We start from the raw sequence: 24454 nt of genomic DNA, 5'->3' as shown, positions 1-24454 counted from the left end.
TGTTTAAATATGGTGTGTGTTGGGGGACTGAACAGCTTGTGTCCTGAGGCCAAGGTTCTCTTAAAGGGATATTTAACCCAATAGTGAAAATTCTGCCATCATTTACTTACCCTGATGTTATTCCAAACTAGTATGATTTTCTATCTTCTGTGAAACACAGTAGACAAAATGACAGCCTCAATCACCATTCACTTTTATTGTATGGAAAAATGCCATGAAAGTGAATGGTGAATGAGGCACATTTCACAGAAGAAAGTAAGTCATATGGGTTTGGAAAAACATGAGGGTGAGTAAATAATAGAATTTTCATTTTTGGATAAACTGTCCCTTTAAAACATCGACATCTCTAGCACCCCTAGTAGTACCTCAGTCTGGTGTTCCAGAGTTCCACAGATTGGCATTAGTATTCTGGCGTGGCTCTGCTCAGTTCCTGGCCTACGGCCTGTGGCGATGCTGCAGTTGAAGTAGAGAGAGGGAGAGAGAGCATGGGCATCTGCTCCTTTGCCTGCCCTGCTTCTCCTGGCCTTCTATTTGATGGCTCCTGCCCTCCTCCCCTGTACTTTTTTGCCTGTTATTGTAGCCTTGCCCCCTCTCTACCCACCCCATTTCTGTACAAATCCCATACACTTTTATTGGAAACTGCATGATGGGCTTTGTTAGTTATGTGTTATAAAGATGAACAGTGTCTGTTTTATTGCTGTTGTGGTTTTTATAGCCACATTTCAGTTTAATTCCAACATTTTGCAGCGCGTGCCATGTCAAGGAGAGGAGAGATGAGTGTGTGTGAAGTAGGGTTTGCAAAACTACTCATTTGAACAAGCTGAATAGCTGTCCAGAAAGGGAAACTTGATTAGTTTTAGGGTGCTGTAAAATGTGGTTTGTCTTGCATGTAAACACTCCAAATGAGCTCAGATGTCTCAGAATCTTAGACGTCTGCAGCTCCGGTGCAGTTTGCTAATACTGTTATTTGTAACATCAAGTGCTATGGTATCACTTTAATTCCAAATACATATGGCCATTTCAAAACACTATACACAGCCAGTGACACCCAGCTACACTGTCTGGGATGCGGTTTCCTCCTGTTGTCGCCATGTATAGAACAAACGCATGTCAATAGATCTCTTTAGAATAGTGAACTTTATATAGTGCTTTTCACAATGTATTGTTTTAAAGCAACTTAAACAGAAAACCATGCCTTTATGTCTTAAAGCCCCCTTGAGCAAGCCAAAGGCATTTATGGCAAGGAAATAAATGTGTATGCAATACATTTGCATGAAGCGATCCCTTTTAATCAGTGTCTCCTCAGAGACCAACAGTTGCTTTCAGTAGGAGTTCATAGTGATGAACAGGCAATGGAGTGACTCAGGACATGGATATCACTCTCCCCCACATTTATAATAACAACTAGAACAGCACCTCAGCTGTCTCTGCCTTGTCAGTGCCGGACCTCATAATTGATTCTAGGTTATCTGAGTCACTAACATTGCAATTCATCTCTAAATAGCAGACCTCCCAAGCGCAACAAACAAAAAACCCTGAAAATTCTTCCTAACCTCAAGTCAAGGCCTCTGAGATTGGCTCTTGGCGATAGTGGAAATGATACACGCAGGCAATAAATTAAAAAGAACACACCATTTTCTCTGTTTAGTAAGTTTGACCTTCTCTTTATCTGCCTACTTGTAGGTCTATAAAGAAGTTTTATGCTTATCCAGGTTGGTACTTCCAGGATGCAGTTTGTAAATGTAAAAAAAGAGGGACCTGAGTGCTACCATGCTTGTACCTAGATCATTCAAACCCTGGTTAAAGGGATAGTTTACCCAAAATGAAAATTTTGTCATCTTTTTTCAAGCTCATGTTCTAAACCTGTATGACTGACTTTCTTTTTTTTAGAGGAACACACAAAGTGATGGTGGGGCCCTCAGTCACAATTCACTTTTATTGCATCTTTTTTTTCCTCTCTCTCTCCATACAATGAAAGTTAATGGTGACTGAGGCTGCTGTGCCTAACATCTCCATCTGTGTTTCACAGAAGAAAGAAGTAAAATCAGTTTGGAACAACATGAGGGTAAATAAATTATTAATTGTTATTTTTGTGTGTACTATCCCTTTAAACTATTCACATCTATTGCTTTGACTATTCAGTCATACATTTTCTCAAACTTCTTCAGGGCTAAAATCACGCAAAGTTTGAGATGAAAAGCCGTCCTTCACAGAGCAACTTTCTCAGGACCAGAATGTTCAGAAGGCCGTGATGAAATCGCCTGGACAATTTCCCATCGTATGATGGATGGAGGGTAGCATGAAAGCCTTGTGGGCCATGGAGATGTTTTTCCCTTTTTTTCAGTACCTAAATTTTTATTTTTTTTAGTTCACATTTGACCACTTTAAAAGGTCTGGAACTCCGCCAGCGCGAACTGAGACGCTTGTTTTGTTTTCCTGCAGACTTGGCTTTGGCGTGTTGTTTTCAATAAATCAAAGAGTTTGTAGACACTACCCTAAGAAAGTGTTTTTTTGGTTGTTTTTTTTTTTTTTAATGGCCATAACATTAACCAGTTTTAGTGGCATACAAGGCCTTTTTAGGTTATGAGAGGATGAAACATAATGTTGCATTTGGCTCTGAATATGTTTTAGTGTTAAAGTTGACTCTAATGCATTCTTTAATCAATTATGTGTTGTCTAGAGTACTATTTTAACCCATAAATATAATTATCAAAATATTAATAACTACAGTCTTGACCAACACAAAATAGGTATCGTTTTAAAGCTGAGAAGCTGTACTTTACAATGCATGAAGGCATTATGACCAAAACTGAACAAGTGATTTGAAATTTGCAGACAAATCAGAAGTGTTCTGTTTTGATAATTTATTAATAATTTTTCACTGTAAATATTATTGTAAAAACATGTTAGCTTTCCTGGATCAGATGACTGCATCAGAAATGATGTAGTATGTTGTCCAGCATCATGGCACCATCGTGTTAGGTTTCAGTTCACTGCAACCAGAGGTTGAAGACATCCAAATATGGGCAGAGAGGATTGTTCACTCTAATTACATATGGCCACCAGGAGATGGTGCCAAGTACATGACACAGATTCTATGATGGTTCAAATGACACAGAATGGAACTGAATGAGATCTTGTTACTCATGCCAGCATGCTTTGTAGAGAGAGCATACCTTTAGTCATTGTTGTATTTGCATATGTAATTAATTCTTATGTACAATTATTATGTTTTATTGGTCACACTTTATATTAGGTGGCCTTAACTACTATCTGCTAACATTAAATACATACAAGGCTATGGTAAGGTAGCATGTTGTTCTGCAAGATTCCCACATTTGCTTTTACTGAGGTTGAGGTACGTTTAGGTTTAGGAGTAATGGTGGGTTAGGGTTAGGATTAGGGGTTAGAGTTAGGTTTTGGGGTAAGGTTTGGGTTAGGGGTAAATTTAACAGTGTAACTATGAATATAATTAAATGCAAGTACTTTAAATGTAGTTACAATGCAACAACATGTATGTACATAAGTACATTGTATCAAATGGTTAAGTACATAGTAGTTAAGGCCACCTAATATAAAGTGGGTCCGTTTGATTTGTTTGGAGAGGCCTTTGTAACTTGGAGACATTTTTGGACACTAGGATAAATTATTTTTTGTAATGCTATAACTTATTTCTGCTTTGTTGTATCAGCACATAATTTTACTCTGTTACAGGTGACATAATTGGAAATAAAACAGTTTTTTCGGCACGACCTTATTTACACCCTGAGATATATAATGTCTAATCAGAAATAAATACGAAAAAAAGTTTTTTTTTTTTTTTTTTGCATTTTCAGCAATTTCTTAGGTTGAGAGTCTCATAATTTATCAACATCTATATCATTAAACATTTTGAAAAGTTTTCTTTAAAATGATACCAAACAATTGACCCTCTTTGGGTTTTTTATAGATTTTTTTATAGATTATAGAAGTCGCTGAAACAGGAAATCTTTAAAAAACCTCCAGAGCTTAAAGGGTTAAAAACATATTCAGGCATTATAGTGGTACGCTTAAAGCTACACTTTTTGTTCACCCAAAAATTTTAATTCTGTCATTATTAACTCATATTGTTCAAAACCTATATAACTTTCATTCTGTGGAAAGAAGATGCAGTGAAATTGAATGGTTATTGTGGCTGTCAGTGTCTAACATCTCCTTTTGCATTCCACAAAAGTAAAAAAAAGTAAAACAGGGTTGGAACAACATGATGCTGACATTATTTTAGTTATAGGGTGAACTATCCCCTTAATTGTCACACTTTTAACTGAGCAAAAAAGTTTTTGCATTTTTAGCACTAAAGTGTTTTGTTTTTAAAGTATAATAGGTGAGTTTCACTAAATTATGCAAAAAGCATTTGGCAAAAGTCATTCAGCTACAGTAGAGGAATTAAGTTGCGACAGAAAATTGCATTTCAGGTACATTTCAGTTCAAGATTTAAATAGTACCTAGCCAGTGCTGCCAGTTTACTGTGCCCTCTGTCAGGTGAGCAATAGCTAGCTGTCTCTTACAGCCCTGAACATTATTGCTTCGTTTATTTTTGGCAGACACAATTTAAATGTGCCAATTTATTTATATTGCACTCTCTGTTTTAACCTTGGTGAGAGTGAACTGGAGGGTCTGCACAGGCTTAATTAAATTTAGAGTCCACCGTGAGACCTTTGGATTTTGAGACTGGAGGATACAATGTCAGTTTGGTTTCTTTTTGTTGATTTTTTTTTTTATTTTTATTTATGTTTTTTTTTTTAATTTTTTTATAAACAACAGCAGTGACGATATGGATAATTATAACGCATCACTGGTTAACCCAGGGATTTGTTTTCTCTGCTTAGCTCGGTGCTTTGGGCCTCGGTTGTTAAGAGAAATTTACTTGATTTACTTGCCATGCATATGAGAGTCAAGGCCGTTGCAGAAGGCAAACATTGTTTCCATCCTCATTTACAGTGCATGTGTTGTGCATGTGTTGTGTCCTCTGGCCTTGAAGAAAAAATCATAAGACAACAGTGTTAAATATCACTCTGTGCATTCATAGGTGGGTGTTTTTCAGAGTGTAGATCTTGAATGGAGCGTGACCTGATTTGTCAAGCAGAAACTACAATGCTATCGCCCCACTGGTCTTTCATTTGAGATTGATGCCCAGATTGGACATTAACCTCAGAGGGAACATCAAAGGTCAGATCACAACAGGCAGAAACATGTCCACTCATGCTGGTTGTGACCATTCAATTAAGGTAGCCTTTTTTTGGGAATCTCTCTTCTCTTAAATGTTATTTAGCCTTCATTTGGGGCAAATACACGGACACACACACACACACACATATACTGTGTATATATATATATATACACACAACCCCAATTCAAAACAGTATGAAAAATGCTAATAAAAACAAAAAGAAGTGATTTGTAAATTATAATCACCCTTTGCTAATTTGAACATGCTTCAAAAAAGTTGAGACAGGGACAATTTAAGACTAATAACAATTAGATGAGTTAAAATAACAAGGCGATGTGAAACAGATGTTAAACAGGTGAGGAAATTGTGTCATAGTATATAAGGAGCCTCCAAAAACAGCCTAGTCCGTCAAGAGTAAGGATCATTCGAGACTTGTCAATTTGGCAAGAGATGCTTCATCAAATAATCCAGCACTTTGAGAACAATGTTCCCCAAAGACATATTCAAGGAATATGGTCAAATCTCTGTGTGTAAAAGGCAAGACGAAAACCACTTCTGAATGCGCGTGATCTCTGATCTGTCAGACATCGCTGTCTTAAAAAACATCATTTATCTGTAATGGATATCATGAACATGGGCTTGGGATTGGGTCAGGTCCAAAAGCTAGTGTCTGTATGGGCCAGGGGTGTGTCAGTGCCCATGGCATGTGTAACTCGCACATCTGTGAGAACACCATGAATGCAGACAGATATGTACACGTTTTGGAGCACCACATACTGCCATCCAGCACCGTCTTTTCCAGGGATGTCCCGGAATGAGGGGGACCTACACAATATTAGGCAGGTGGATTTAATGTTATGGCTGATCGGTGTATATATACATTCCATTTTATATTACAAAAAAAAAAAAAAAAAAAAGGGAAAGAACCTAATACAAAGTAAAAACCTGGCTGGGGGAATTACTTTTTTTTTTTTTTTTTAACAAAGCCTAAGCTGGTCAGGGTGGTCAGGTTGATGATTTTAGTGGGATTAATCCAACAGAAGTGAAATGGAAGTGATTGAATATATATATATATATATATATATATATATATATATATATACACTGTACAAGGAATGTATTGTAGTTAAAAAAAATACAAATTATATTCTACTTGATAGTGGTAAACAGTTGTATACTTTTTAATCATGTGATTTATCTATGTCTATAAGGATATACCCAGAAGCATATTTTCATTTTTTATCAGGATCTATTTTTTCCACACCCCACGATTACATCAGGGTTTAAAAAAAAAAAAAACGTATGGGGTTTTCTAATAGCTTTTCACTATCAGAGATGAAAGGAAAATGAATGATTCTTTGTAGCGCATTCCTGTCCTACAGGGAGCTGGAGCAAAAAGAACACACATTTTGATGAGAACTTAAAATCTAATCTGGGATTGTTAAGGCCCCTGTTGTCACTACTTTTGATCATGTAAATATTTAAATCAGTCTTTTGATCAAAGTCATCTAAGTTTCAACCAATATAGTTTATGTACTCTTTAATACAGCCTAAGGGAGAAAAATACTAAATTTGGCTCATATTTCTGAATTTTAACTACATTTTCTTGCTAAATGTCATTTGTTAGAACAGAAAAATGTGAAACTTACCTTGCCGTCATGTGTAGACAGTGACTTTTGTTAATCAGAACTGTCATTTGACATGGTCCTGACTTGACAGATCGCTGTGTGCTGGAGGGCTGACATGATAGTACTGAAAAATACTGCAGGTGAGACTGAAATAGTCTCATTTAAGTGACACGATTGAAAATCCACTGAACAGAAGAATATGCACAGGATCAAAATTCGTAATATTTATGTGCCACTAGGGCCACCAAACAGAATTTGAAAAAATAAACATTGTTTTCAAAATAGCTTTCTGAATACACCCCCATCTGCTGTTGGTCAAAGAAACTGATAGTCCCGAAGCCATCTCACACTATTTGTCGATCAATCTTATTGTCTCTCTTAAGACGGGTCAGTCAAAACAGAGGAATTTTCATAATGCTACAGAGACAGTGTTTACAGTTTTCAAGAAACTTAACCTATGAATGACTTACTCATGGCTGTATCTGTATATTAAGCTGGGATATGAGACAGTATTTTAATATTGAAAAAGTTACTTACTTCTGCTTTAAAAGCCCTGATGTGTAATACGGAAGATAGCACTTCCGGGTTCCGAACACGTTTGTCGTGAAGCATATGTGATTAGTTGATGTATAAGTAATAATTTTAAATTCTCATGAGACTATGTTTCCACAACACACTGTTAGCAATAAGCAATGAAAGACCTTGAATTACAGTGATTTTACCACATTTAAGGGGTGTTGTAAGGCACAATGCAAACTCAGTGGTAAAATCACCATGACGCATGCCCTTGAGTGCTTCATTAAAATGAGTGTCTCATTAAGAAGCGGCAACAGTAATGACAATAGTTTTCCAAAAAAAGGAAATCAATAGGATTTTCTTCTTTGTGTTGACATACAGTATTTCCAATTGAAACAAAGTTTGTGCGTGACATATCGAAGGGCTCATCTCTTTTTCTGAATAGCCAATAGGCTTCAGTAACGTCACAGCCATGAACTATGGCTAAGTTCGGAAAAGTATAATAATAATACCATACTTAGAGTAGAATAGTAGTATGCTATTCCAAACATAGCACATGGTTTACTTCTTGCTAGTCAGTTGCAGGTAGCAGGAGGAACATTCTATATCTAAAGAGCATTTGATTGCACAAAAATCTATGTAGTGCAAGATATTTAGTGAAAATAATTTGATTTATTAAAGGTAAAAATCACAATATACCATCTTTCTGCAAATCTTAAGCCCCCTTCACACCACTAGTGACACTGTCTCTGGATGTCACTAGTCTCTGTACTGTGAAATCGCTAGTGGGCGTTCCTACTGTTGTTGCTCTAACGCCGATTTCACATATCCTCCATGAACGGGACGTAAGCAGCACGTTTTCGTTTCGCTGCCCATACACCCTTCACATTGCATGTGTAAGTAGCGAGGTGAAGCGTCCCAGACACGGCAGTGAGCAATAGTTTCAGTGCAGAGCCTATTTTTGCCGTGCGGCTCTGGGTGCAGTAGAACACTAAAATAATCAGGAGATTTTTGAAAAGACGCAAAAACAAATAAACAATATTTAAACAGAACCAGCTATACACTACAATTTACAGGTCTGCATATTGATTAACCTTTTTTTTTAAATTTCAGTCTTTCTCCATTCAAGTAGATAGGAGCTGTACTTTTATGTCACTTGTTTACAAAGAAAATAGCTGGCCAGCCTGCCCGAGAGCATTCCAAAAATGACCACCAAGTGGACTGGCTTGCCTTGAACGGGACTTTGATATATTAACAAATCACAACCAAGTACACTGATAAACAAGTGCATGTGACTGCCTGCCGTTGCCTTAGGAACCTAGAAAATAGATGCAGCCCATTTGAAAGCCCAAATGCAATGTGTTGCTCAAGTATGTGTGAATCCGGCAAAAGGTTGACTGCACAACTGGCCAAAGCTTTGGAAAATCACAGATGAAATTTACTGCCGGTAAAACTAAGAAATCATTCAAATTTGACAAGGAATCAGTTCTCTTTCCTCTAAAACCAAATATTCTGCAATGGAGAGTGTTTTAAATAACCTGCAGCAGTGCTCGTTGCATCATATTAACAAGGCGAACAATCTATCAAAATATGAATTGGAGTCACTCAGAATGCCAACAGTCTCTGACACGATTTTCCATGCATCATTGTTTTATTATATCCATACATGTGGTTACAGACAAATGATACTGAACAGTGAAATCGCTCACAACATTATAACTTTTCCTCTGTCTTGCTTGCACTCGAATGACGAGCCTCAATGCCTTCTCTCTCATTGGTAGACACTCCCGAATGTCACTCGTCATTTGCATAAAGTACAATTTTCTCCACTTTGGCATGTCGCTTGCCACGGCCACATCTTGTCGCCAGCGGTCACTGTCTCTCGTGTCAGTGAATATGATTGAGATTTGTCGCTCTGCATCACTGCCAGTGTGAACGGGGATTTATAGTTTATTAGCCAAGCTGCCAAGCTACATAAAGATCAAAGATTATTCTATTCTATGTGCGAAATTTCATATAGAATTCAATTGCTGTGTGGCCACATATATCAGCATATTTTACAACCGCTTCAAATGTGGCTTTTCCATTCAGAATTTAGAGCCAGATTTAGCCTTTATATAAATAAGGAGTAATTGACGACGGGCCGTTGAATTATTGAAAAATTATGCACACTCCGAGGTGGTAATTTGTCATGATGCACAGTGGAGAACTAGTAACGGAGGCTTGCGTTGCTGTTAAGCACTTATTGGAGTAACAAGGGTGCGTGTGTGTGGGCGGGTTTGGGTGGTTTACGAGGATGATTTTTTAGGTTACAAACTGGTAATTACAAGGGTATTATGCCATAAATGTGGTTTATGTGGACATTTCTAGTGTCCCCATAATTCAAATCGCTTAAAAACATACTGAACTATGTTTGTATTTTTATGTAAAAATGCAGAAAGTTTTTTGTGAGGGTTAGGGTTAGGGGTAGGTTATGGTTAGGGTTAGGGGATAGAATCTATAGTTCGTACAGTATAAAAATCATTGTCAATGGAAAGTCTATAGGATTGCCGCACCAACGTGTGTGTGGGTGTGTGCGTGTGTGTGTGAGAGAGAGAGAGAAACTCAGAGAGATTGCATGTGTGAATTCTCTTTTTGCTCCAGCTCTCATCATCAGTTACTTTGCTTCAAATTGCCAAGATGTAAGTTTAAGTAGACTTCTCAGCAGCAGTAGCGAGTGTTGCCATTCTTGTATATAGATTTTCTGTTGCTAAACAACTGTTTACAACCCCACTGAGTTGCAGGGGTGTGCTGACATGAAGGCTCTGTTTTTTTGCTTGTGTGTGTGTGTGTCTGTGTGTGGGTGTCTGTGTGTGTGAGAGCGAAAGAATGGGAGAAGGGAACCGCAAGAGTGTTTTCCACTATGGGAGGCTGATTAGGGTGAAATACATAGACACATTTGCTCATATGAAAAGTTATTTCAGATAATATAGAAACAGTTGTATTGATCAAGTCGTGGGGGTGTGTTTAGATCAAGGCTCTGTTTGTTGGTCATGACTTGAGTCTCTATGTGTGTGTGTGTATGTATGTGTGTCAGTGTGTGTGGGTGTGGGTGAGAGCGAAAGAGAGGGAGCACAAGGCTGCTTTGTGGCAGAAATTTAAATACATTTATGATATTATAGACATTGTTTGTCATTCTTATTAGGGATGCACCAATCCGATACCTGGATCGGTATCAGCTCTGATACTGAAGCTTTTAGACGGATCGGGTATCGGTCCAACGAGCCCAATCCAAATCCGATACTGTGTGTTAGTCCTGTTCGTTACTGTCAAGCTCCAAAAATGATATAAAAGAACCATAAAAACACCATTAAAGCAGTTCATATGACTCGTGCATTTTATTCAAAGCCACTTGAAGATGTGCGATAGCTCTGTGAATCACAAAAGGCTGTGTTTAATAAGTAAATATATAGTATGCTCAGCACGTTAATGAATGGCGCTGCTCTGTTGACACAAATTCACGCATTGGCTGGTGGTGTACTCGCAGCTATTTTTAACCTTCACAGCAGTGTGCAATATTTGAGCACTACTCAAGAACAGCATCTCAGATGTAGATGCTTATAGTTCGATTCACTTATAATATGCATTTAGAACCGAACATTTAACCACAGTTTGAATAAGCAAATTAAACTACTGTGAACTCACCTATATACCACTTACAGGACTTCCTGCAGAGTTCAGAATATCAAAATAAAAGCCCGAAGGTTTTAAAGTTAAAGGTGCTTGATTGAATATATTACTGTTGTATTTAAAATTTTTAAGTCAATAATAATAATAATAATAATAATAATAATAATAATAATTTATTGTTATAATCATTATTATTTGCTTACAAATTATAACAATATTTAAGTTGAATGGGATCCAAAAAATAACTATGCGAATGAAAAGTGGACTGATATCTTACAACTAAATTGAACAAAAAAGAGATCTGAATCATTTAAAGTCCAGATACAAGTTGAAAACTTTTTGCAAAGAAAACGGGCTTATTTTCTACTGAAGACTTTTCTACTGAAGAATTTTGCTGCTACATTATCCAGTAAACTAGTTAACAATAAAGTTTTTCTTAATAGGTTACTGCATACATTTAATTTGAAATGTGTAGTTAGAGGTTTGTGTTTCTTTTCATATTACAGAGTACCCCTAATTAGTTCCACACAGTAATGTAAAGATATTCTAAACTGATTATGCAAAAAAAAACAACACCACTGGTATCGGATCGGGATCGGTATCGGCCGATACTGAGATTTCAGATATCGGAATTGGATCGGAAGAGAAAAAGTGGTAAAGTGGCACCCCTAATTCTTATCCGATGTACTTAGCCAGTGTTTTTGTTTTAAACGAAGAAATTTCTGGTTCTTATTTCAGACAATGATCGACCGATATATCGCCGAGGCCAATAAATCGGCCGATATTCTGACTTATTTTATTATCTGCATCACCAATACATTTTCCTGTTTGGCCGATTTTTTTTTCCTTGAGGGCGCTGAAAATCGCATGCTTGCATGTGAGGCGACTGAGACATGTAAACGACCAGTCTCGGTTCATTTTCTTGTTATGTGCATCATGTTACTACAATAACAGACCAGTGTACAACACAGTGTCATTTAAATGGTCCACACATCAGAGCTGCGGCAGACGCATTTGAGCTCATAATGTTAAAGTGTTTCATTCTCCCTCTCACTCTGCAACAGTTCCCTGTAACTTTTAACTGTCTTGTCTAATGATAAAAAGGCAAATATCAATAAAACTAATATCATATATACCGTCTGCTAATATGAACATATCTCATTTAAACAGATGTAATAAACCAACCTCACAAATTGAGCAGATCCAGCATCCTGTGGAGCGCTCATTTATTACAGTACCTCTAAAGCATGTATTCTAACAGCCTCTCCTCAGCAGTTCCCTGTCACTTTTAACTTTCTTTTCTAATGATAAAAGGCAAATATCAATAAAACTTCTATTATATACTGTTTGCAAATATGCAGATATCTTGTTTAAATAGATGTAATTCACAAACCTCATGAAAATCCAGCATTTTCTTCCCATCGAGCTCTCATCTAATATCTTCATCTGAAGCGTGTACTCTATCAGCCAGAATCAAAACTTCAGGATCAGAATCAAAAGTTCCTCTAATTCATAAATCATGATGGTCAGTGGTCACAATCCAAGCAGGTGATCCAGGCTGTTTAAACTGTCAGGAGATTGCTGCTGCTCCCTGGATCCACATGAGTGCAACCAAAGTCTTTCTAGCAAGTCAGTCCACTGTCGGCCATGTTTGGGATGCTCCCCAGAGGCTATTTCCAATCATGCCAGTACAGCTCCTATCTACTTGAATGGGGAAAGACTGAAATCTCCAAAACAGTTGGTCAAGATTGTGATCAAAAAACATATTTCAAATCAGCAGTAAAATCTGACAACACTGGTATCATAAGTGGTGCTTCTTTACCTCAGATTACACTAAAAAAATGCAACTTTCCCAGCTTTTATAGCTAATGCATATGCACGTTCTCAAATTGATTGACAGGCTATGTCTGTATCTAAAAGGTGATTGGCTCTTTTACCTGGAAGGCGGGACTTGCTATCTACATCCGTTGACCATTGGCTGCTGTTGGGAGTTCTAATTTCTCCCATTCCTTTTAATAGAAATGGCCCTGCTATGCTAAATAGTCTCTGGTGCAAATTCAAGGTAAAAGCACTTCACGTGTGCCATAAGTAAATGTCCATTCACTATGCACTGTATGTACAATTGGTGTGATTCTGTATTTTTTGAGTAAATGCGATTGCTAACATGGACATGCCATCCATTGTTGCTGGACTACTGTGTACTGTTATTTCCTTCTTTCTAATATATTAACAATTTCTTCACGTGCAAATAAATTACTAAAATTTGATGACTAAACAGAAATCAGTAGAAACTGCTATCTACCATTTAAAATACAAGATTATTATTATTTTTATGTATATATTTTTTTTTTTTTACAAATTTGTGTGAAATTGAGTATATACATTGCTAAATAAGAGTTTATTATTTTTTTTTGCAATTTTATGTTTATGTTATTTACAATATTACATATATCGGCATTGTATCAACCTATCGGCCACCCTGCTCTCTGAATATCAGCATTTATATATACATTAATTTATACTTTATATGCTACAGGAAGCATGGGGTGAAATGTCCCAATGTACCCAATAGAGCACCTTTGGGATGAATTAGAGAGAAGACTGCGAGCCAGGCCTTCTCGTCCAACATCAGTGTCTGACCTCACAAATGCGCTTCTGGAAGAATGGTCAAAAATTCCCTTAAACACACTCCTAAACCTTGTGGAAAGCCTTCCCAGAAGAGTTGAAGCTGTTATAGCTGCAAAGGGTGGGCCGACGTCATATTAAACCCTATGGATTAAGAATGGGATGTCACTTAAGTTCATATGCGTCTAAAGGCAGATGAGCGAATACTTTTGGCAATATAGTGTGTATATATATATATATATATATATATATATATATATATATATATATATATATATATACACACACACACAGGGTTGGGGAGTAACGAAATACAAGTAACAGGAATACGTATTCAAAAAACAAAATATAAGTAACTGTATTCCACTACAGTTACAATTTAAATCATTGGTAATTAGAATACAGTTACATTCAAAAAGTATTTTGATTACTGAAGAGATTACTTTGCATTTTACTGTCATTTGTTTCATTTAATATTTAGTCCTTTCAGATGGACAACATTTATACATATAAATGATGTGATCCAAAGTGCATTTGAACAGCGGTGAAACACTTTCTTATGATGTGTTGCATTAATACGAGCAGACAGAGAAGTAAGTCTGAAGTTTGGAGCAGAAGAAACAGAAATAAACCTTGTGTAAATTGTCAGCTTTACGCTAAGCTAAAATGCTATTTCTAGCCATTTTACATGCACGTTACCAGGCACGATCATATTTTTTAATCAAGAAAATTCACATTGGATCATAATTTCTTTTGTTCTAGTAAGACCTTTGATATTAGGGCAAAAATCGTATTCTTGATGATAATTTTTGTATTGATTTCCTGTAAAAAAAAAAATATCTAAAAATCCTTGAAACAAGATCAATTTGATTGATCTTGGTTTAGAAACAACACTGCATAAGATATTTAGGTTTTTCAGAGAATGTATTTTTAACATGTGTATTTTGTCTTACTGTACTGGCAGAGTTTTTATAGTCAAAACAAGTGAAAAAATCTACCAGTGCTGAAGAAGTAACCCAAAGTAATCTAACGAAATACGTTACAAATTACATTTTACAGCATGTATTCTGTAATCTGTTGTGGAATAAATTTTAAAAGTAACCCTCCCAACCCTGTATATATATGTTTCAATCAAAGTCAACATAAAATAAAGTCAACATACAAATGCTACCTTGATGGATACTTAGTTACAACTGTAATGTACTTTTCAAATGTACTTCACAATTTAAATAATTGTGAATTTTATGTTAATTAATTTAAATAACTATTTTAAATAATTATGAATTAACATTATAAAATTCACATTACATTTACATTTATTCATTTGGCTGATGCTTTTATCTAAAGAGACTTACATAAGAGGAGTAATACAACATAAGTGATTCATCTTAAGGAGACAGTAGTACAAAAGTGCTGCATTACAAAGTTTCAACTGCATCAGAATAATACTATCCAAGAAATATTACAGTAAAACAAGAATAATATAATGTGTGTGTGTGTGTGTGTGTGTGTGTGTGTGTGTGTGTGTATATATATATATATATATATATATATATATATATATATATATATATATATACACACTACCGTTCAAAAGTTTAGGGTCACTTACTCATTCTTAATTTTTTTATTTTTTTCACATTTTAGAATAATAGTAAAGTCATCACAACTATGGAATAATAGAAATGGAAATATGGGAATTATGTTGTGACTAAAAAATCCAAAATAAATCAAAACTGTGTTATATTTTAGCGTCTTCATAGTGGCCACACTTTGCCTAGAATTTTCAGAAATGTACTCTTGACATTTTCTCAACCAGCTTCTTGAGGTATCACCCTGGGATGCTTTTTAAACAGTATTGAAGGAGTTCCTATCTAGTTTGGGCACTTATTGGCTGCTTTTCTTTATTATTTGGTCCAAGTCATCAATTTCAAAAACTTTTTTAATTAAATTTTAGATTTATAATTAAATAAATTAATGTGGCACAGTTATATTTTTGTCTACAAAACTAATTTCAAACATTTAAGCATATGCCTTCAGATCAAAAGATTTTTAAGATCATGGGAAACATTTCGGTCAAGTGTTTCAAAACTTTTGACTGGTAATGTGAATATATATAAACTGTGTATATACTTACAGTTTGTATATATTTTTGTCATTATGGTCAAGTGCTCAAGTGGTCAATATTTAGTATTGATAATGAGATTTTTGGGTATGTCTGGGATTTTGTTTAATATTTTTTAATTTATGGAAATTGCATTGGGCCAAAAGAGATTCATTTCTGAATGCAGTTTGAGTGGTGACTCAGTGGCTGTACGAAGGACTAGCTTTTAAAACAAATTCCTGTCAAAATGATGCATCACATGCTCACAATGGAAAAAAAGGGAAAAAGAAAGCCTTTTTTTCCACACTGGGTCAAATTTCATAATATGTCATAGTTCTGCTCTATTACTTTATTTCTTTGTCATTCAAAACTCTGCCCTCAGAACCTCACTCACTCTCTTTAACAAAAGCATTAGCTTGTGACTCCAATCACCATGACAACCGCAGGCAGGCAGGGAAGTCACTGAATACAAGTTCTTGTTTTGATGTGTCCTATTTGTTAAGGGAGAAATTAGGCTGATCTGGTATAAGGTTTATGGCTTTATATACTCAGGCTTATGTTGTTCCAAACACATACGACTTACTTTCTTCTGTGGAACACAAAAGGATTGTTAGGCATAATGTTAGTCTCAGTCACCATTCACATTTGACAAAAAAAAAAGGGAAGAAAGAAAAAGATGCAATGTAGTATAGTGTAATTATAGTGAATGTTGACTGATGCTAACCAACTGTCTAACATCTCTTTTTGTGTTCCACATTAGAAAGGAATTCATACAGGTTTAGAACAGCATGAGGGGAGTAAATGATGACATAATTGTAATTTTTGAGTGAACTATCCCTTTAAAATTAGTTATCAGGGCAGGCTTGTCCTAGATTAGCTTGAAAAAAAGCAATTTGTATCTAAAGTCTCATTCCCAGCTTTTTCATCTTGTTATATTCTGCACCTCCGCTGTGCCACTGCATATGTTACTTGGTGACCTTTAGTGAGACAGGGACTCTGGAGTATTTTGTTTTCAGTTATATGGAAAACAACTTTATTATTTGTGCTGAGATGCTGTCTAAGCATCAGTCATCAATCCTAAGTAGCTCTCAAACATCCAAATCTGCTAAGCCTTGGCCATGGTGAAGAACCCATCGCCATGGCAACTTAGTCCACCCAGGACATCTCGATGGGTTAATTTACATAGAAAGTTCAGGCCTGTGGTTCTTATTCACCTATAATCCCTATTTCTAAAGCCCTGATCATCCTTTACAAAATCTCAGTTATCCAAGAGATGGTCTAGTCCAGAAATAACTACATTTTGAATTAATTGATTGTGCTGTGCTTAATGTGTATGTAACAGGTTCCTGCTTTATCAATAAATGAGGAAGCGGCGAGCCAGATAAATATTCCATGTTCTCCGTATTTATTCAGTTTCACAATTTTCAGTGCTGACAAGCACACACACACACACAAAGAATGGCACGTGGCACTTCCTTTGAATCCACCAAGGCTTGGTATGTACCCCCTTGTATACTCACTGGTATCCTGTATGTCCCTGCTCGATCAGGGGCAGCCTGTGGCACATCAGGGACCCAAACCAACATCCCTACCTCCATCGCCTGGTATTGGTCCTGAAAAAGCGTCCTGAAGTTGTTGGGTCATGAGCTGGGCTTCCCCGGACAGCAAGGGCAGCAATCGGGCTGCCCACTGGGAGTTAGGCCAGCCCCATGCTTCAGCCGCCCGCTTGAAGAGCTTGATGAAGGCCTTGATCTTCGCAAGCGTGATGTGGGTCGGGGCTATGGCTGCGGCCGGGGTTGTGGCTGGAGTACTTCCCTGGGCCACCAAGCTCTGTAATACCTGTCAGTCTTCTGCCTGGGCTTGGAGCAGGACCTGGAAATGCTGCTCCTGCTCCGCACATACGTCCAAGAGGGCTTGATGTTGTGTCTGGTGGATGCCGGCAAGAGCCTTGATGACTTTGGCTTATGGCGAGGACTCCATGATGGTGCTTCTTCCTCAAATATCCTGGGTTTTGCCACCACTGTAACAGGTTCCTGCTTTATCAATAAATGAGGAAGTGGCGAGCCAGATAAATATTCCATGTTCCCTGTATTTATTCCATTTCACACTTTTCAGTGCTGACAAGCACACACACACACAGAATGGCACGTGGCACTTCCTCTCCTCTGTGACTCTCAGCTCCCCTTTATCTCTCTGTCGCCTCTCACTGCAACACAGAACAGCTGTTAGTAAAATTGCTCACAGGTGTATCTCCTTAATGCGCTCATCTCCCGGTCTCGCTCTCCATTCACAATTCGGCACTCGACCCCGCCTCCAACTCCACAGTGTATGATTCGTTTTTGTTTTTGTTTTTCATTTGGATTAACAAGGACAAAAGGCAAGCAAAAGAGGAAGGGGAAGCAGACACTTTAAAAAAAATGTCCCCATTAAACAACTAATTTCAGAAATGGTTCAATGTGTACTTGGATAATAAGCTTTTACATGCTAATTAGTATTACACAGTACTTACTAATGTTAATACACAGTAACACAAGCACTGTAAAATAAGGTGTTACCAAAAAAGTATTGAATTATGTGAAAAAAAAAAACAATTCTTTAAAACCTTTCTTCATTTTGATATATGAAATTTGTTCGATGTTATCATGCTCAAATGCTTAAAGCAAACTTGGGTGCAATTTTGACAAATTGCGATTGGAAACATTTACGGGAACTTTTATTAGTACAGGTGAAGTTTTTTTTTTTCTTCTCCGCAAAATCCAGTAAAGAGTTGAGTACTGGCAGTCTTTTGTATCTCAATTTCAGTCAGCTGATGGGAATTCAATTATGCAAGAGCCATAAAGTTTTATTCAGTTCATTTGACACATCACTAAGCATTATGCCTCATTTCTGTCGACAGGTGATTCAGATTAACTTTGAGGAGTTTGACCTGGAACTGGGCTATGACACACTAACCATCGGTGATGGAGGAGAAGTGGGAGACCCTAAAACTATCTTGCAAGTGTGAGTGTCTTATCCACAGTCTGGAATGGTAAAATGATCCATCATTTGCAGAAGTAGATAAATTGTTGGATCAACATTCTTTGTTGTTACTGGAACCAAATTAATTTCAACCATCCGTTGCCCAGGGCAATGTTTGGATGATAAAAATGATATTCCAAAAACAATAAAGGGTGCTGGAAAAGAATATCCAGCTTGTATAAATCATATTAAGTGTAAAATTATAGTAAAACTGGTTCTGCAACCATTTAGATGTTTGTTGTCAACTTTTTGCTTTTCGTCATTAACTCTAATACTAATGGCCAAACTCTAATACTAAATCAGATATGTTTGTCTTCAGTCATGAACAATTATGGTACTGTAGAAAACTCACTAGTGTCTAAAGGCACTATGATGTATTAGTTTTTATGATTGTTGCTTACCAGATTGTACCTTTTGACCCCAGTGAAATCTTGGTAAACTTTGCAATATCAACTGTCTTTACACATCTTAGCTAAGACTGTGGTCAAATGGACTTTTTAAATCTTTACTGTAAGTCACCTGTCCACATTTGTTCTGATATCCTTATTTACACCTGAAATTAAAAGGATGCTGCACAAACCTAAGCAAGGTGTTGTGCTTATTTGCCAATATTTTTGCCTGGGGGAAAAAATTAAAAAGAAAAGAAAGAAACAAGGTTTAATTGTCCAAAGTCAGTTTTGGCTGGGCAAAAGAGGTCATGAACTGTTTGTACTTTGAAGAAAACTTTGAAACTTAATTTTGGTAATACAACATTATAACTTGAAGGGAATGCTGAATAACAAGAACTTCAACAGAGAACAGGATTCATCGCAAAGGAAATTAATCAGCCGACTGTGAGCACATTATGTCCATTCAAAACCATCCAAGACTGCCAATTTTGTTTACTATCAAAGAAATCTTTTCTGATCTCTAAAATTTTCTTAGTATCCTCATGACAAAAATTGCACAGTGTGCACCCATTTTTCTACAGATTCAGTCTGAGTCTACATGATTCAACTTTAAAGTTATGACAATTACATACAGTGTTCTTGTTTTAGTCTTCTGCTTTGTTCGTCTGTGACCAATCACTTTCTTCTTCTCAGTCTGACTGGTAGCTTTGTGCCAGACCTCATCGTCAGTATGACCCATCAGATGTGGCTTCATCTCCAGTCAGATGAAAGTGTAGGATCTATAGGCTTCAAGATCAACTACAAAGGTACCTGAAAGACATTTCAAAAGACTTTGAAAATAATGTTTTGTCCCTTTGTGAATGGTCCAAAAAAGTAAAAAGGGTGAAAAGATCTAGGAACTGGAGTTACTCCAAGGAAGAAAATGATGTCAAGATTAGATCGCAATCATTTGAATTAACCTTTTGAGTAACACAAAAGCAATGCGGTCAACAATAGAGGAATTTGTGGGTAAATAAAAAATAAAAAACACACACATACAAAAAGATTTATTTCTAACAGCAAACAAACAGAATGATAAAACAAGCATGTGAGAGAGCATATGAATGAGAATCTGAAAAAAAAATGAAAGAAGAAAGCCAAAGCAAAACTGTACAAACAACCTGCCTGGCATCAGCCCAGATCCAATCAAAGGTTAAACATTCGTCTTTGTTTTCTGATTGAGTATTTTTAAAAACCACTGCAAGTGACTTTCGAAATCAAAGGCCAAAAATCATTATTTACCTGGACTTGCAACTGTTTTTGCAAGATAATTTGGCGTACATGCTTAGTAGTCAGTCCGCATTAAATTAAAGCAGTTCCCACAAATCACTTCAGAGGTCTCTGTTGAAGGCATGGCACCTAAATTTCATCCCAAACACATGAGGTACATTCAATTGATAGAAACAGCAATCCCTACAAAACCCATATCTTTGATTATCTCTCCTCCCTCAAGGTTTTGTAATAAATTAGTGTCTGGGTGATGAACAGCCATGCCATTCAGCATAATGAGAGAGAAGGATGGAGGTTGATGGAGAGAGCAAAGGAGAGAGCAAATGAATCTCCCAAAGTGCAAGACCAGATTTAAAAAACAAAAGAGAGATTACTATATGATATCCCTGGGAGAGACTTGCATAATACTGCAGATTGCATTAAATTTGCCTTTTACTCTCTCTCTACACCTGTTATAATTCATCCTAAATATGGCACAGACAATCAGAGTAGTTTCTCAATTTTCAGCTTCTAGACAGATCTAATGGGACCTGTCAATCATAGATGTGTATGTTTCAGTTTGGGATGGCCATACAGTACATGAGGGGATACAAATATCTATAACTTGGGCCATAAACAATCTGACAATCTCACATTTTTTATTTTTTTATTTGTATATTATCTTTCAGAATATTCAGAAAATTCAGTCACAGTCATACTTTAGAATAGTTCCATATTATTTGGAGAATTCCAGTTTTAACTGAAGAATATTGTTGGCTTACCATTGAAAAAGATTTTGCAAGGCAGATTTTGCTATGTAGACCTAAGTGCTAAGTGTTCCAAATGATAGATGTAATTCAGAACATATTAAGGAGCCAAACGATACATGATGTGAGTGATATAAATCATAGGCCCTTTGATAAATCCAATCACAAACTGAACACGTTAATCCTTCACAGAACTCCTGCACTGAATGGAAGTCATATTGAGGGCTTCCGTTGTCTTCTTTCCAACTGTTCATTTACCTGTCAGGCAATGATTTTACACAAAAGGGTCACTTCAACATGAAACAGACATGATAACATCTTTAAAATGGTGATTTGAAATGAAAGTTAACTTTTTTATAAAGCTTTTGGTTGGGGCCATGGCATAAATCTCTGAGAAGAATTGCATAGTTTAAAAAAAGGCAGAAACTGAAGAGTGCATTTGCTTCAAATGTATTCAAAACTAGCCTAAATCTAGAGCACAGTGGAGATTATAGTTTAGCATAGTTCATCTCATCTAAAAGTTTACACTTACAATATAAATGAAATCCGTTACTCTGATGTCTATGAAAAATGTTAAATCTACATGGGTCATTACTTGTGCTTATGGTGATAAAGTTTATCACTTGTATTTTGTTTATTAGTATACTACATCTGTCATTTTATATTGATGAATAAATAGCCATGTATTTGAACTTTGATGGTGTATTATGTTCTTATTTCTTGTGACAAACAATTTTATTGGCATAAAACGTAACACATTTACTTTAGCCCAAAGGTACAAATTAACATTAAAAGGAAAGTCTGCAATTGAGCAAGTTTTTCCATGATTTGTATTGATTACATTAACATCTTATCATTACATTAACATCTTAACATTAAATCTGTCTAAAGTCTAGTGTCTTATTGTTCATTCTATGCTCTGGTGATGGCATTAGCCATTTAGTTTAAGGCTTTTAAGGCATAAAGGCATCTCAATTCAACCACAGAAAGTTTTAAGCCACAACTTTTTGGATTGGGTTTTAGGTTTTTAGACTTTAGGTTTTCCACAAACACACAAGCACAATATATTTGTCGGATAAATCTGCATTTTATTTATTTATTTATTTAATCACACTGTACCTCAATTTATTTTTGATATCAGTAAGAGCTTTAAACAATACATATATTTAATAACTTTGTTTAGTTTTCTGTGCTACTATGATTATAACCCTCCAACAAGGGAAGTGCTAGCCTAGAACCTGCACTGCTTACTAAATGCAAGTCAAACATTGCATTTAGTAATAGTGGGTAAACTCAACTGCTAATAGCTGGTAAAAAGTGGTGAATTTGAATTTAAACTAAATGTATCTCTTCATGACTTCATAATAGTCAGCAAAAATATTATGTAATTCTAAATTTTAGAGTAATTTGGCATGGCCTAAAGTGCAGTGCAGTTTGCCATTGATTATCCATAGCAGAGCTTTAGTAAACACCCTAGTAAATGATGTGGCTTTGTGTGCATTCTGATTGGCCAAAGCTTTTCAACATCAAAACCTAATTGAATTTAATGTTTCCAAGAATTACAGCTGCTATCTGCCTGGGAGTTTGCTTGTGTGTACTTGACTCATGTGAACTTTTGTTTTAAAAGTGCCTTGTTTTGTGCGTTGACTGCAGGTAAAACTTGACTTTGCGATAATGGGCACTTTCTTGAGATAGATAAAGTCAGCATTACTGAAATGAAACAATATCCAAGAGATACACAGTAGGAGAGATAAATTACTTGCCATTTTCCAATGAATAAGAAATGGTTTTGAGATTAAATTTATTTATAAACTTTCATGTGAAAGCTGACTTAATGAGTCCTGCTGCATGGTAAATGTGCAGAATTCTCACTATGGTTTTTGATGTATTACATGCCAAAGTTCACTGATACTCTATAATTCCCAGGCTATTTCAGGAAGAAAAACAGAGGACCCCAACTTCCCCTGAGTGGGCAGTGTGGGCTTGCACATACAGAATCAACCTATTGTATTTGATTGGATAGCTTGTTAACCCAATTGAACAGAAAGGTCCTCAGGTATACAAGAGCACAAAGCACCCATCACATTATGCACTGCTTTAGGAGTGTAGAGGGTCCCATCTGACATGCTGGCCTCACAGTAAAGTGTAGCGTTGGCTGGGATTATTCACATGCCACAAGCTCCTGCAGACAATCTGTACTCTAATTTTTGCACCATCATAAATACAAAGCAATAAATATAGCCTAACCTTCCCCCAGCTACCCCTTCTGATTAACCAAAGAAGTAAAGCCTTGTGGTAGTCATAAAGAGACTGTCATGTTGGAAATTAATGCCATACACCGAGCATTGGCCAAAGACCTCCATTATATCTCAAGAGATATCCCCCCTTTCCACATGCTCAAACTTTGATTTGGTGTTATATGTAATTTAGTAAGAGGGGGGTTGGTACAAGGGTGTCCTGCCTGGCTGGCTTCACCTTCAGAGAGCCCAGACACTTTCTCATACAGAAGTACTGGAGCTTATCTAGGCAGGACTTCTGTTGGCATTCTGTTCCACTCAGCTTCCTCTAAGTGGGGAAAGAACTTAGTGTTTGACATCTGTTGAAATCCATGCACAATAGACTTATGCAGTTGAGTTCAGTGCCATTTCATTGCCTAACGTTCTCTGGTTGGAAAGCCAGCCCTGCTGGAATGTCCAGATAAGGCTGAAAGCTGAGTTTTGGAACATGGTAAAATAGATGGTCTCTAGTTGGTCCAAGCTGGTCATTAACTGGCCCAAATTGTTTGTTAGTTGATCCAAGCTGGTTGTTAGCTAGTTCAAGCATGCTATTATCTGGTCCAAGCTGGTTATTAGCTGATCATTAGCTGGTCCAAGCTGATCATTAGCTGTTCTTTAGCTGGTCCAAGCTACTCGTTAGCTGGTTGTAAGCAGGTTACATTTACATTTAGTCATTTAGCAGACGCTTTTATCCAAAGTGACTTACGAAATTAGGAACATAAGCAATTCATCATACAAAAGCCAACAATATCTGCAGTATTGCACTGCCATGTTCTAATCGTAGCTGGTTGTTAGCTAATCCAACCCGGTCGTTAGCTGGTCCAAGCAGGTCATTAACTGGTCCAAGATGGTCATTAGCTGGTCCAAGCCATTATTATCTGGTCCAAACTGGTCATTAGCTGGTCCAAGCTGGTTATTAGCTGGCCAAAGTTGGTAGAGAATCTTGGACCAGCAACAAACCAGCAACCAACTGGTTATACCAGCTTAAGGTGGTCAGGCTGCATT

The 24454-nt window shown here is 36.7% G+C and overlaps 1 protein-coding gene across 1 annotated transcript in view; it reads left to right on the top strand.

Moving 5' to 3' along the window:
- LOC127425389 (CUB and sushi domain-containing protein 3-like) overlaps positions 1 to 24454 on the top strand; it is a 701868-nt gene that overhangs the window by 449960 nt on the left and 227454 nt on the right. Inside the window, exons 11-12 of the mRNA XM_051671320.1 lie at positions 18648 to 18751; positions 19852 to 19964. Coding sequence (XP_051527280.1) covers positions 18648 to 18751; positions 19852 to 19964 — 217 coding nt within the window. The remainder of the gene's footprint in view (positions 1 to 18647; positions 18752 to 19851; positions 19965 to 24454) is intronic.

This window comes from Myxocyprinus asiaticus, chromosome 34, assembly GCF_019703515.2.
Source record: "Myxocyprinus asiaticus isolate MX2 ecotype Aquarium Trade chromosome 34, UBuf_Myxa_2, whole genome shotgun sequence".
In the NCBI taxonomy this organism is placed as follows: domain Eukaryota; kingdom Metazoa; phylum Chordata; class Actinopteri; order Cypriniformes; family Catostomidae; genus Myxocyprinus; species Myxocyprinus asiaticus.
Note: the sequence above shows the minus strand (reverse complement) of the source record. Positions and strands in the feature narration are given on the sequence as shown.